The 13,949-nt window shown below is 51.7% G+C and overlaps 1 protein-coding gene across 1 annotated transcript in view; it reads right to left on the minus strand.

The window, feature by feature from the left end:
- SLC18A2 (solute carrier family 18 member A2) overlaps positions 1–13,428 on the minus strand; it is a 36,417-nt gene extending 22,989 nt beyond the window's left edge. Inside the window, exons 1-8 of the mRNA XM_057737075.1 lie at positions 13,308–13,428; positions 11,581–11,932; positions 3,347–3,405; positions 2,989–3,072; positions 2,578–2,670; positions 1,801–1,890; positions 1,650–1,693; positions 1,520–1,580 (exon numbers count right to left, since the gene is read on the minus strand). Of these exons, the coding sequence (XP_057593058.1) occupies positions 1,520–1,580; positions 1,650–1,693; positions 1,801–1,890; positions 2,578–2,670; positions 2,989–3,072; positions 3,347–3,405; positions 11,581–11,932; positions 13,308–13,428 (904 nt within the window). The remainder of the gene's footprint in view (positions 1–1,519; positions 1,581–1,649; positions 1,694–1,800; positions 1,891–2,577; positions 2,671–2,988; positions 3,073–3,346; positions 3,406–11,580; positions 11,933–13,307) is intronic.
- Positions 13,429–13,949: the final 521 nt, after the last annotated feature.

Below are 13,949 nucleotides of genomic sequence, written 5' to 3' on the forward strand. Positions count from 1 at the left end.
AGAGCACCCAGACTGGACTTATTTAAACTAGCCAATCCTAAGCTGCTTACCCTGCCCTACCTTTCCCGTGGAAACTCCAATTTCCCATGGCAACTTCTAGATTCTGGCCTGGGTCTTCCCCTTGCTCCTTTCTGCCTCCTGAGCAAACCTGGTGCCTCCCCACGTGGCCCTGAGCGACGTGGCCTGCCCCCTTTTCTCTGGAAACATAACAAAATCTTCCTTTGGTGCTCTTAAGCTCTCCGTGTCATCTCATTACTCAGTCACCTCTGTAAACTAAATCCCAGGGGTACTAATGAGACACCACCTGGCCCACAACTCCACCCCCCTCACCCCCACCCCCAGCCACCCAGGCCACCTAGACCGGCTGACGGCCTGACATTCAGTGCTGGCTGGATCTCTGTATTTCCTCCATGGGTGGGCAGGGGCAGTGAGGGCCCAGACAGCACGGCCTGCCCACACGTGTGCCCCGAGGGGCAGTGAGTCACATCTCTGGGCCCCCATCTCTCACCACACAGGTCCTCACACCCAGCTTGAAGAGCCAGGACTCCAGGGGACTCTCAGCTCTGGAATGTTCCCTGTGTCTTGCTGGGGGCACAGGGAGGTCCCCCTGCATGAGGAGGTCACCACACCAGGCTTATAACCCTTTGGTCAACAGGCATGACAGACAAGGTCTAGACCGGGGCCTCGTACGTGTGGCCCGGACCAAACCCAGCCGCAGACAGCTTAACAGAACCAGCCTGGGGTTTGGACAGCGGCTGAATCCGAGTGCCCTCAGGCAGGGCGCGCCCCAGTTCACCCAGGCTCCCCCCAGCCCCAGTGTCCGTGACGGCTGCTTCGACACACCCGACCCGACCCGAGGCCACCCTGCACGGCTGCCCGCCCTGGCCTGGTGCCAAGGGCCGCTGCTGACCCCTGTGTCCGGCCCAGGCAGCGCCAGGCCTGTGTCACGGGGATGGTCCTGGGCGGACAGTCGCTCGGCTGGATCCGCAAGAGGCACCGTGCCCCAGGGCATCCTCTGAGCCCATCTCAACCAAGAATCCAAAGGGTGTCTTGCGGCGGCCTGTCTGCCACTGCACAGGATGCCCTCTGCGGAGACGGAGGCAGCCCTCGGCCCGCCGGGGCCCTGCTGTCCGTCTCTATGCGTTCACAGACACCAAGGTGAATCAGACCGCCCACCTAAGACGCCTGCAGGGAGGCCACGGACCCGTTCCGGAAGTTCAAGGACAAACAATGACGGCCTCTGACACAAACACGGTGAGCAAGTTTGGCTCCAAACAGTCCTCTGTGGAGGGCATCTCTGTGACTCAGACATCTTTGCCCCATATGAAAAACAACAAAGGAGCTTGGCTGCGTCAGAAATCAATGACAGAAGAAAACCATTCCTTCTGACGTATAACCTCGTTGTGCCTTTTACGTTTTTCTACAGCCCGACGTTTCCGGAAGCAAAATGAACACTGGCCCTGGCCATCCACCCCGACCCCTTGGCTGGGAAGAACCAGGGGTGCTGGGGGAGCCCCACCTGCAGCGATGAGGATGTACGGGTCCTTCAGCAGGGTGGTGAGCGGCGTCCCCTTCTGGCTCTGTCAGGAAAACAGGGGTTAGGGGAGGCCTCACGGCCACCACAGCGCCCACCTTCCCCTGCCGCTCACCTCTGGCTGCACCCGGGACGGCTGGAGCACAAGGAGCTGAATAGCTATGGGAGGAAAAAAACAGAGATGTGGCCCCAAACACCTGCCCACAGGGATGCCAAGTTCATGGCCCCCAAGGTCACGGCCAAGGGGTTCACATGGGCTCACTCACCTCCATCCAAGAGCACCAGGGCAGCCAGCACCAGGAATGGAGCTGTCTTCCCCACAAACTCATACAGCACACTCCCAAAGGGGGGGCCCACTGCAAGGAAGAGAGAGAGGGGCCGGTGCCAGGCCCGGGACTGACGACCACCCCCAACCATCTCGCATCTCTTGCATTTCTCCCTCTACTTTGTTCCAAACACTACGTGGGGTAGCCACCCTACATTCTCCTCAGGAGTGTGAGGTTGCCCTGGCAACTTCCTCCAAGTGGTTTCACACCTGAGACATGGAATCACCCCCAAAGCAAAGGTCAGAGAGAAACAAGACCCAGGCCACAGAAGTGCATGGGAAAATGGACCCGTGAAGACTTCATGGTCCTTACAAAGCTGCACAGACAGGGACTGCGGGCTCCCAGACGAAGGCCAGGAGGGTAACAGAGAGCGGAGGGGACTCGGATCTCTCAGGGAAGGTGTCTGCACCTGGTCCGGGAGCTCAGCCAGGGCAGGTGGGGGAGGCAGCCTCAGAAAGTGGGAAGGGGCTCAGATGCGATGGTAACTCAGAGAACGTTGGCGGGGAGGGACCTTGGCCGACCATCCTGTTCAAGACTTGGTTTTACATCTGGGCCCGAGAGGGAGGTCTGGGGAGCCCAGGTCCTCCCAGGTCAGGACCCTTCCCACCATTTTTCAAAGGCTCCATGAAATTAGGGAGGAAACAGAGGACAGTAGTGTGAAAGGGGTTCCCTGCCCAACGCCAGATAGGCCCCTCCTCCCAGGTGGCTGTCACCCACCTAAGACCCCCATGGCCAGGCCTCCCAGGGCAATCCCCATGGCGTTGCCTCTCTCCTCGTCATCCGTGTACACGCTGGCCAGCATGCCCATCCCTAAGCAGGAAAAGAAACGGTGACGGCCAAGCTCTGGGCGCAACAGAATAATCACGACTTGCCCTCCCCCCGCCCCGCCCCCGCCCAGACTGTGGTCTTCCCACACCTGCCAGACCAAGAAACCATGAGGCCAAGCAGCAGCCAACGAGAAGGTGGTACCTTCCCCAAGAACCCACCACAAGCCACCACCACCAACACCTCGATTCCCTGAATTATTCCAGCTCATTCTGTAAAGGGCCACCAGCCAGGGCAATGCCAGTGGCCCCTCCGGCGGACAGAAGACGCCCAGGGCACTGACTTAGGCATGTCCACACCTACCGGCTACAGAGGAGCAGGAGGAGCCGATGCCCTGCAGGGACCTGGCGATCAGCAGGAAGGCGTAGCTGCGGGAGAAGGCGAACACTGCGGAGAGAGCAGCCGGCCCAGGTCAGTGCTGCGACCAAATCGGCTCAGACAGGGACCTTCTGAAGGTCTCCCTCTATCCGATGGGGTATTTCCATGTTAACCGCCTTGTGCTTTTGCTTCTTGAAGACCTCTCCTATCGACTTCTTTCTGCAGTCTTTGCCAAAACACCCCCCCCCACCCCACCCCGCTGGCTGTGTTCTCAACTCCCAGCTGGTGGTGGTCAGAGCCCACCCGGTGACCCACACTCAGAAGGCAAACGTCAGACACTTACTAACTGTTGAAACAAACATGATGCAGAATCCCGTGAACATTGGAATTGGATAGCCGATTCTGCAAAACAGAACCACAATGAAAACCTGGTGACTGCTTTGCATTTTTTTAAGCCTTTATATTGAGTCTCTCCTGCTTACCCTTTGGGATCAGGTAGATAAGTGTTTGGTCAACTTTTCTAAAAATCCATACAGTTGGTGCTTCCTACGTGACCTTTTCGTGTTTGACTGTCTCGGAACGTGAATACATTTACGGACTGCCACTCTGAAATTTCTCTGGAATGAATGTTAATAAAATATTGGCAAGTAACCCAGAACATGTTCAAATACACAGCCCGTTTCCATCATTTTGTAAAAATTTCTTTAATTATAGTCTTTGCTAGAACTTCCCCAAAGGGAGAGCTACAATCAAATGATTCTAGTAAAAGGTCATCAAGTGATTCAACAGGCAGCAGACACAATGGGACTACATCTAGGAGACATTAGGAAGCAAGGAAATTTTCAGATCTGTCTTCACGTTGACCCCGATGAAACCAGCTGAGAAAGACAGACCTTGTTTTCTGTGCAAAAATTCAGCATCCTATTTGCTCTGTAAGACCATTGTCCATACAGGGCCCTGCTACCAGGCGGGCAGGCGAGGTGGGGAGACCTTGGCCTCCTGGTTATCACACCCCTGGCTACACACCTGGCCCTGCCACCCGACCCAGAGAAATCACCCCTCAGTCCCACAGAGAGACCACTATCCACCTCCCAGAGCTGGAGTGGGTATGAAATGTTAAACTGCTACTGGGGCACCCAGCACAGAAAAAGTGCTTCAGAAATTTTGTTTCCTCCCTCATTCTCTTCCTTTTTACCTCTCTGTTTCTGCAGATTAAGCAAGCAGGTTGGTCCCTGCCATATGGACGGGGCATGAGAGTGAAGGCAGCTTCCTTCTCGCCACCATCCGGCCTAAGAGGGGCCAGCACTGGCCGAGCTACTGCCCTAGAGGAGGTCTGTGTCAGCCCAGAATAGCCCTGAGCATCTTCAGGCTCATCTCCTTCCAGTCCCAGACCCTCCAGATCCTAGAGAGAAAGCAAATGAGGAACAAGGAACCCTGAGTCCCAGTCACACAGCCTGGGAGAGCTCCCCTATTCTAGGCTTGAATAAAAAATCATAACAACAGTACCTCTGCCTAAAGGTTACACTCCATTCTCCAAGCACTTACACCCATAAGCCCAATGATTTGGTAAGGGCAGACAACCACCTCCCCATTTACAGATGAGGAAACAGCTACAAAAAATTGACTTGTCAAGTGTCCTAGGGCTAATTTCATTCATGACCATTCCGTCCAGTCCAGGACTTTTCCTTGCAAACTTTGCTACCACCTCAGGTAGCCAAAAGGCATATGTGGCTTTAAATATTGACAACCCTTCTAAAAGTGCTGGTCACAGTTACAACATATTTTTAACTGTTTCGTGTGCATCCAGAAACCAATAGCATCGCAAAATCATGGCATTCCCAGGCAGTCGCCCTCCTACAAACCCAGGCAAAGACTCCTCTACTGTGACCTGAAATGAGCTCATAATTCGCAAAGCAGGGCTTGAAGCCAATCTGGTGACCTAGGAAAGACACCAGGGTTCTGAACTGCAGTTCAGATGCCACGAAATGGCAGCTTCTCTGGTCTCAACTAGTCCTGAGCTGACTGCTCTGTGCTCTTATTCATGTAGGCAAAGAAACCCATTCACACCACCAGGTCCAACACGGCACTGCTGAGTACTGACGAAGGAAACTGCCAGGAGGCTCAGAGAGAACTCACAGGCAGTTTATTTTCTCAGCAACTATTGTATGTCTGGGGGAAGAACGTACATACAACTGCCCTGCAATAAACACAGGCTTCTCATCCCTTTCAACATCCTACTTGGAAAACCATACATATGTCAAAGCTATTGGAATACCAGCAATATTATCTCCAGTCTACAGCCCGGCCACTGGCCAAGGTCACCCGGCAGGACACAGCGGGAGTGGGCTCCTTCTTACCAGGAGGCTCCAGCACTCCCAGAGGCTATATAAGCATGCAGGGTCACCTGTGATTCTCACCACAATTCCGTGAGAATTCCAGGATAGCTGGCTTTATCCCTATTTTCAGATGGCCACATTGAGGCTCAAGGAATTTAAGTAACTTACCCCAAATTCAGGGCAATGGGCATATCCCGCGTGTCTAAGGTGTGCCAGGTCCCGCTAGCATACACTTTGGTGGGGACACCAGTCACAGGAGCAGAGGTTCACACGGGGTGAATGGAACTCAGGGTCCACAGTATCTTTTAAAACCAGGTGCCTCCGTACCAACAGGGCTGTGTGCTTACAGAGGATTCTTTTTACCAAGGCCAGGTGCTGTGTTTTCTTGAAAAATGCTTTATCTACTGTTTTGTGTTTTAATTCCTTTGGGGTTTTGATAAAGCATGAATGTAATATCCAAATGGCAAAGCTAGAAAGAAACTCAAAAGCTGGCCAGTCCAGACCCCCAACTTGGATGAGAAAGCCAAGGTTCAGAGGTAGAAGTGAGCAGCTCACCCACCGTCGCAGAGCAAGCCAGTCACTTCTGATGCCACTGGGCTCCCACTGCTTCCTTCTCATTACCAGACACGTGTGCCCTAGGCTTTCAACACGGGCCAAGCCGCTGGCAGGACTACCCAGTGGAAAGTGCTCGGCAGTGTCCTTCCCTGGAGCTGAGCCCCAAGGCCAATGCAGCCCAATGGGCAGCTCCCAGCTCCCCATCCACAGATTCTCCCAGCCCCCTGAACACCCATCTCAGGAGACTTGCCCAAGGCCCCAGGGTCATTGAGTGATGGGCAGATCGCCACGTCCTTTCTCCTTCCCCACAATGTCTCCTAAATGGACAGAACCTCAACTGACATTAGTCATAAGTGTCTGATACGGCCTCTTGTCCCAGTTCAATGCCATCTCAATTAAAGTGCTACTAAGCAGAGCCACGTCTGATATAGCAAACCCTTAACCGACTATCCTGTTATCACCCCCTCATGAGTCATCCTGGCCCACAGGCATCTTCCATAGAGCATCAGGGAGCAGTTAATCCAATTGAATAAGAATAAAAATCATATATTTGAGTCCTAGAGAAAAATGCAAAGCAATAAAAGTTATATTCATTACATATCACAGTCAGCAGAGAAACCCCATCGTGCCCCTAAATTGTCACTGGCAACCTATACTTGTTCCCTAATGCTACGAATTAGATTGTCTTTACCATAGAGATTAATGTCAGCTCTCATCCCAGGCTTGCAAAGACCTGGGTTCCCTCTGCTGTGTTAAGTGACAAAAGCAAGGACACAGAGTAGGGGATCAGGAAGGGTACAAACTGTCACCAGACGAGACAAGAGGTGACATCTCCCTTTTCAATGATTTCAACATACTCCTAAAAGGTGAACAGCAGAAAATGGAAAGATATCTTACATTTGCTAGGATATACTCGGAAACTTATGGTCAACCATTTCATAAATTAAACAAAATTCTTAGGTTTAGCCCCTGGGTCTTTTTCAGCTATTAGATGTGCATGGTGAGTTACGCGAGCCTTGGAGATTTCTTACTCTCCCAGGTGTTCACTGACACACAGGTCATGTGAGGGCTTTGCTCCCATGAGAAGTACCCAATTCCACGGCCAGCTTCTTCTGATTTCGAAGCAAAGACTCCATCACACCATCTCCACCATCCTAACAACATCTAGGATGGGAGATCCTTTTCCAGAATAACTGGTTTCCCTCTTCACGGAGACGCTTTTTGAAAAGGTCACTGCTTATTCCTACAAAGCCCACTTCAGACCAATTGCCTGAAGCTAGAGGAAAAAAAGAAAAACCCACAGTAGATTTTGTAGTGATTTCATGCCCTGCAGCTTTCTCCCTGGCGTTCAGATGTTAGCTAAGATTTGTGCGGAAAAATAACTGGCTTTCAAAGATACTAGGTAACTATGGAAATAAATTAAGCCACTGACACCAGCTTGAGAAGAAGCAGACCACTGACACAGTGACAAGCTGAGGAGGGAGCCATTCCCTCCCCCGTCCCCGGTGCTAACCCTTTCCCAAGCCGCTGGGTTTGTCTGCAAAATCTTGGGTCTAAAGATGCAACCACTATGTAAGCCTTATGTTAAGCAAGTGAAGACCATGATGCCTCATTCTTAACCTGATTTACAGAAGAGAGAAATGTAAAGGTGGTTTTCACATTGTTTTCACTGGCTTGGATCACTCCTTTCATGTGTGTATATGTCTAAAAGCCACTTGCTGGGCCAAATGACAACAGGTATTGCTAGCATAAGTCCTTCTACCCCCTTTTACTCACAACTGCAATCATGAATAGTTAAAATGATATTAGAACATAAGTCACACAAGCCTCATAGATGGAAATCAAGTCAGGCAAGGCGCCCATGGGCTTTGGAAAGTGTGTTATTGGAACTGTGATCACCACACGCGCCAAAATCAAAAGGTCCTTTGCTCTCTATCTGGTCACATATCATTCAGTGAAAATATAGCACTTAAAGAATAAGTGAGGGACTTCCCTAGTGGTGCAGTGGTTAAGAATCCGCCTGCCAAGGCAGGGGACACGGGTTCAAGCCCTGGTCCGGGAAGATCCCACATGCCACAGAGCGACTAAGCCCATGCACCACAACTACTGAGCCTGTGCTCTAGAGCCTGTGAACCACAACAAGAGAAGCCACTGCAATGAGGAGCCCATGCACCACAATGAAGGGTAGCCCCCGCTCGCCACGACTAGAGAAAGCACACACGCAGCAATGAAGACCCAACACAGCCAATAAATAAATTAAAAAAAAAAAAGAATAAATGAAACAGAATTACTTGTGTCATATTAACAGCCAATGAGCATTTAAAAGCTTCCCAAGAGTTATTTTTCAGTTTCAGGGTTTAGCACGAGACCTTATCCAATATTTAAAACAGACAGGCAGCCTGCCTCCTGTATCACCACAAAGCCACTCACACGGCAGCATCGTGACCATGAATTGTGGGGCTCTGGGTTGTAACATGGGGGTTTGGGTTCTGACCTGTGTGATGTTGGGTATCTCGTTTCAGAGTGGATCCTGCTTATGACAAGAAGCTTTAGAAAGGAATAGCTCCAACCAGCCTGTCTCTAGGGAGCTCCCCACACACCTTTGGGGATGCAGGAGGCCTTTATTTTCCCCACTGTCAGAAGCACTGCGGAGACATTGCAAAGATGGACCAGCTCACATCATGGGCTAGAAAAAGACATTTTTCTAGGGCCAGGGAGTTGAGGGAGAATCCACGTCCCAAATACTAGGCTGACTTTTCCTAAACTCCCTCCCATTGAATAAAAATAGCACCCAACAACTCACTGTTTGGACCTTTCCTCATGCAGCCTGGTACAACCACGAAGAGCCCACGTAGATGCAAAAAAGGCAGATTTTGACCTGTATTATTTATATTTCGTAGCCAAAGGTACAAACTGTGTAACAGTAAGCAGGTGGAAAGAAGGGAGGAAGCCTTTGGCCAGGGAGTCTGCACAAATGCTTTCTCCTCCTGAGTGGCAAACACCTTTGCCTATAAAATACTAAGACGGACCCAAAAGCTTTTGCTAAAGTCTCCTCCAGATCTGATGCTTCATGTTTTAACTACTCTTTAATCAGAAACATATTAACCAAGTGTAAAGTGCTATCTTAAACTCACTTCCTTACAATACTGAAAATGTGAGTCACACGTCTTGTTGGTAATTGCAGATGTGATTGGCACAAATTACATCAAAAGGCTATTTGCAATGGCTCACAAGGGAAGAGTCTGTAAAGGGCAACACACTCATCACTTCTCCGAGCAGAGCCGTGGAGTGCCCAGAAATGCTGTAAGTCCCCAAATTCATATCTCCTTGGCTTGGAAAATATTAGACAAAAATAACTTATCATGATCATTTGGGGGGGACCACAGAGATTGTTCAACTGTTTTGCCTACATCCATATTAAAACTTGTTTGCATTTCCACATTACAAGGCAATGCTAGAAGATGAAGATTATTTTGAAATTTGCTGGAGAGGTGGGAGAAATCAGCTAGGGATTAAAACGTTGCTCTCCATCCATAAATTCCAAAGTGGATTAGTCACCCTACAAATAGACTGAATTTCACAGGTCACTAAAGGAAATTAGTTTTCTCTTGGAAGATGATTTCTTTGGAGCCTCAAACATGAGCCTCAGGTGGCCGCAATGTCAAAGCATTTGGAATACTGACTAGGGGAAAGGTCTCACTGGCTTTAAACAAGCTGCTTCCCCGTGGCATAAGCAAAGCATTAAAAACAAAAATGGAATTTTTTTTTTAAGCTTTTCATTTGCCATTACATTTGGAAGATTGGAACACTCACATCATTTCAGCTGAGTTTCTAAGTATTACACTGTACAGCTAGTGACATTCATGCCCAAGTGATTGGCAAGGGGTTATTACAATAATGTCCTCAATTTTCCCATATAGTATTTGAGCTGTTTGCTTTCTCAGAATACAAAACCCTGAGCTGTTTTCTGCAATTACACCAGATGCATTTTAAGAAGCGCTCTTAGGCTTGAGAAAAGAAAGAAAACCCGGTAACTATGGAGGTCTGTTTGGCTTTCCTCCTGAAGAACAGAGGAACCGCTGAACGTGACCTTAATAATGGTGCCTCTTGGTGGGCTCCCAGTCAGCCCACCATCCTACGTTAATTTGCTCCGCATTTTATGCAGCAGCTTGATAACACTGCACAACAGACTGCAGGCTGGATGCGGCCTGGGATGGTTAAAATGGACTCAGTGGCACTACCCAGTCCAGAAAATCAAATCTCAGAAGTTGAAAATGTGCTTCCATTCAACTCACCATGGGTACATTACCAGCAACCTCTGTGGCAGAGGATGGCTTGTGCTGAGGAAGGTGGATCTGCCGTCCCCTCTCTGAGCCCCTGCCACCACCCCCGGCCTCATCACCTCATAGACACCCTCCCCGCTCCAGAGCTGGCCCCACTCTCAGTCACACAGGTTCCCACTCTGAGAAGGGTCCCCTGCTTGGTTCAATGCTTCTGTTGTTGCCATCTTGAAATGTTTAATAATATTTTAGTAAAAGGTCCAGCCTGCCCTGCTTTACCTTTCCCAACGCCAAAGCCTGGTAAATGTACAGACCCCCCCCCACCCCCCAGCTCCCAGCCTACAGCGGGTACTGGGCTGACCTGCTTAAAGCTGCACTCAGCTACCTGATGTTTCAGTTTGGCTTTGGAGCCTCTAGTGGCTCCCAAGTGCTCCCCAGACAAACCCCTACGCCTCTCTCATCTAGCACGTGAGGCCTCTTAGAGCTCAGCCCCGCCTGGTCCCCCCAGCCCTCCCTTCCTCAGTTCACCCCGGCCCCCTTTTTTGTTCTCTTTTCCGTCTCTAGTCCTCGTCTCTGTTCGTGCTGCTCGGCCTGGTTCACAGGGAGGACTCTGGGCGCCGCCCCCTGCCCCACTTGTCACATGTCTGCCTTTGGGGTCACACTGTTATGCAGCAGCCCACACCACCGCTCACACGGTACCAGCTCCCACTCTGTGCAGCGGCCGCCCCCTCCCCGCCTCGGCAAGCCCCCGCCCTGGGCTTGGAGCCCCCACATACCAGGCAGAGCTGGGCCACCTCAGCTGTAGAAGAACAAACACTTGCTGGGTGGCCACCAACAACGGAAATGTGAACAATTATTCAAAATAATGAGGGTCCCCAAAGACTCCAGGACATCCGGATGAAGATAAAGCCAGTTTGGGCCGCTTGAATTATCCAGAAGAAAATTCTCTTCCCTTTGCCCACGTGGCTGCAGCTCAGTGAGTGGCAGGGGAAGAACCAGCACGCTGGCCAGGACCCCAGTGTCAGCGAGATGGCTCACATACGCAGCAGGACTGCAGACTACGTGCCACGTGCCCCACCTGGCCACCCACGTGAGCCTTGACCACGCCAGCTCTGAGGGAGACCACCTCGGCTGTCTATTAGGAAGTGCGTGACCAGAGGAAGAAGAGAAGAGAAAGCCGCGTGGCACGTACAATCCCACGATGATGGCCGTGGTGGCAACGAAAAGGAGGACCAGATGGGAAAGCGTGACTGCCTAAGGACATAAATGTAAGGCAAAGGAGACTGGATTTTTCCCCAGCTGTGGTTCTCCTGATTCTGATCAATGAAGGAGAAACAAAATCCCAGGGGGAAGTGATCTGGAGCAATATAAATATCAGAGTCTTTGACCAAAATGATATAACCTACCTGTTGGTCAACAGCCCTATGAACGGGTTGGTGAGGAGCTGGACGGTGGCCTTCGAGGCAAACAAGAGGCCGACCTGCACGTTCTCATTCAGGAGGTCTTTGTCTCCGCTGGGACAGTCGGAAGCGGCGGCGGACACGTTGGTCACTGGGCGCAGCGTGGTGGCCTCGTGCAGCAGCGCCCCCTGAAGGCTGCCGGTGTTGTTGCCGGCGACCACGGTGGAGTTGTCGTAATAGGAGAAGATGTTCTGGAAGCCGCCCGAGGTGGAGGTTGTGAGCGCTGGCTTGGCGGTCTGGATTTCTTTCGCATCTTTCTCATGCTCGATGCTATACAAGTAACTTGGGATGATGGGGACTGGGGACAAATGCAGGAGAGTAGTGATGACAACGAAACCCTCCCCCCGGGGCCAAAGCCAGCAAAACTGTGGTCTTGTCAAACGCTAAATGAGGCCAGAGAAGGGGCGTTGTCTGCCTCAGGAATGGGACCTCTGAGCCGACACTGAACAATTTCACATTGTTTAGCTCTGCGAACAAAGCCCCAGAGGCTGTGAGAGCTCTCTCGGGGGCCAGCTGCTGGGCAGACCTGACCCGCCCAGAGATCCCTGTCCTTTGTGGGCCTTCCCTTCACAGAAATATGTTAGGAAAGCCAGATGCAGTCTGAAGTCTAGTCAGTGCTGACCTGGGGTCAACCACTGCTTCTCAGAAAGAGGCTAGAAAGACCTTTAAGTGAATGAATCAAGGAAACAGAAACCTAAATTTCATTATGTGTCTTAGAAAAAAATAAACCTGCAGGAAGTAATAATTCGGAAATTCTGCAACAGGCCCACTTCATCTTTCTATTACTTGAGTTGGGAAGCTGCAATGTTTCATACAACCTGGGAGACTCAAGACTTCCTGAGACTCTCATAGAGGAAAAGAAAAACTGATGTAATCAAAGCTTTGGGCATGTGTATCACAGAGCGTTCAAGACAAAGGAGGACTCAGGCCCTTGTTACTGAACCAGGATGATCCCCACAGCTCTGATATTCCTGGAAGTGAAATCCTGACTATGTGATGCTCTGAAAACTATGAAGAGAGAACCTTAAATGGAGAGAAGGGAAATAACCCTTTTAAAAAATCATTTTTTATTCATTAAAAATTGGGATATTTTTAAGGAAAAGCAGGTCAAATTTGTTGCTGTTAAGGGAACTGGATGTCAATGATTTAGTTTTTCAAAAATCCATTATAGGAAAAAGATAAAAGCCAATACTGTTAAAATTGCTCTAGATACGGATCCTGTAATGTCTCCATGTCAAGTCATTTTCAGAATCGCTGCATTTAAATGCCCCTTCCTTTTATGCAGGGAGGGATGTTAACCAATTCCTTTAGGTGACAGACCACATTATTAACCCACCTTTACCGGTGGCATAATAATTACTATACCATTATTTGGAGTGCTGGGAATTGCTCCTCCTTAATAGATTTTTTTTTTTTCATCGCGTTGAAAGTGACAAGGGGAAGCAGGAAATTATCAGGAGGAAACAGAAGTTCTGGGTTTTATCTGATGTCGCATTTTTTGACCAGACCGCCAGGAAAACGAAGCCACAAGCGGGGCTACTAGCCTAGGCGCGGCAGGCTTGGGAAATGTATTTTTGCAAAGCGTGTTCTCCAACTTTTCCCGAACGGCTCTCCGGTAAGTGGGGCGCCCAGGGAAGGGGTGCCCGGGGAGGGGACGCCCCGTCCGTACGTACCCACGACGGTGAGCAGCATGTTATCCAGCAGCAGCGCGAGGAACACGATGAACAGGATGAGCTTCCTCGAGTGGCGGCTCTCCCGCAGCCGGCGGAGCAGCGCTAGCTCGCTCAGGGCCATGGCTCTGGGGCTTGGCTGCGGGGCTCGGCTGCGGGCGCGGCGCGCGGTCAGGGGCCCTGCCGGGCTGCGGGCTCCCTCAACCCCAGGACCCAGACCTCGCCCGGCCCGGCCGCCGAAGGGGCGCACGAGGAGCGGCGCGCACCAGGCGGCGCCGGACGGTCCCGGGCATCCCACCCTCGGCTCACCTGCGGCGAGCGCGCTCTCACCCGCACCTGCGCTCCTCGCTGATAACGCCCGCGAGCGCCGTCGGGGTCCGATCCCGGGCGCCGCCCGGCTCTCCCCGCGGGTCCCGCTTCACCCCGAGCGCGCTCGGAAACCGCCGCGGGACCCCAGCGCACCCTGCGTCCTGCGCGTCCCGGGTTTCCCAAGACGGCCCGGAGCCCCGCGCGCGGCGCCTCGGGGGGCTCCGCCTGCCCTTGGCCGGGCCCCGCTCTCCCCCGCGCCCGGGCGGCGATCCGTCCCCCAGCGCCGAGCCCCGCGGGCCGGGAGCGGAGTCGGCGTTACCTCGGGTGGTCTGCGGC

Source organism: Hippopotamus amphibius, chromosome 5, assembly GCF_030028045.1.
Source record: "Hippopotamus amphibius kiboko isolate mHipAmp2 chromosome 5, mHipAmp2.hap2, whole genome shotgun sequence".
NCBI classification, from domain to species: Eukaryota; Metazoa; Chordata; class Mammalia; order Artiodactyla; family Hippopotamidae; genus Hippopotamus; species Hippopotamus amphibius.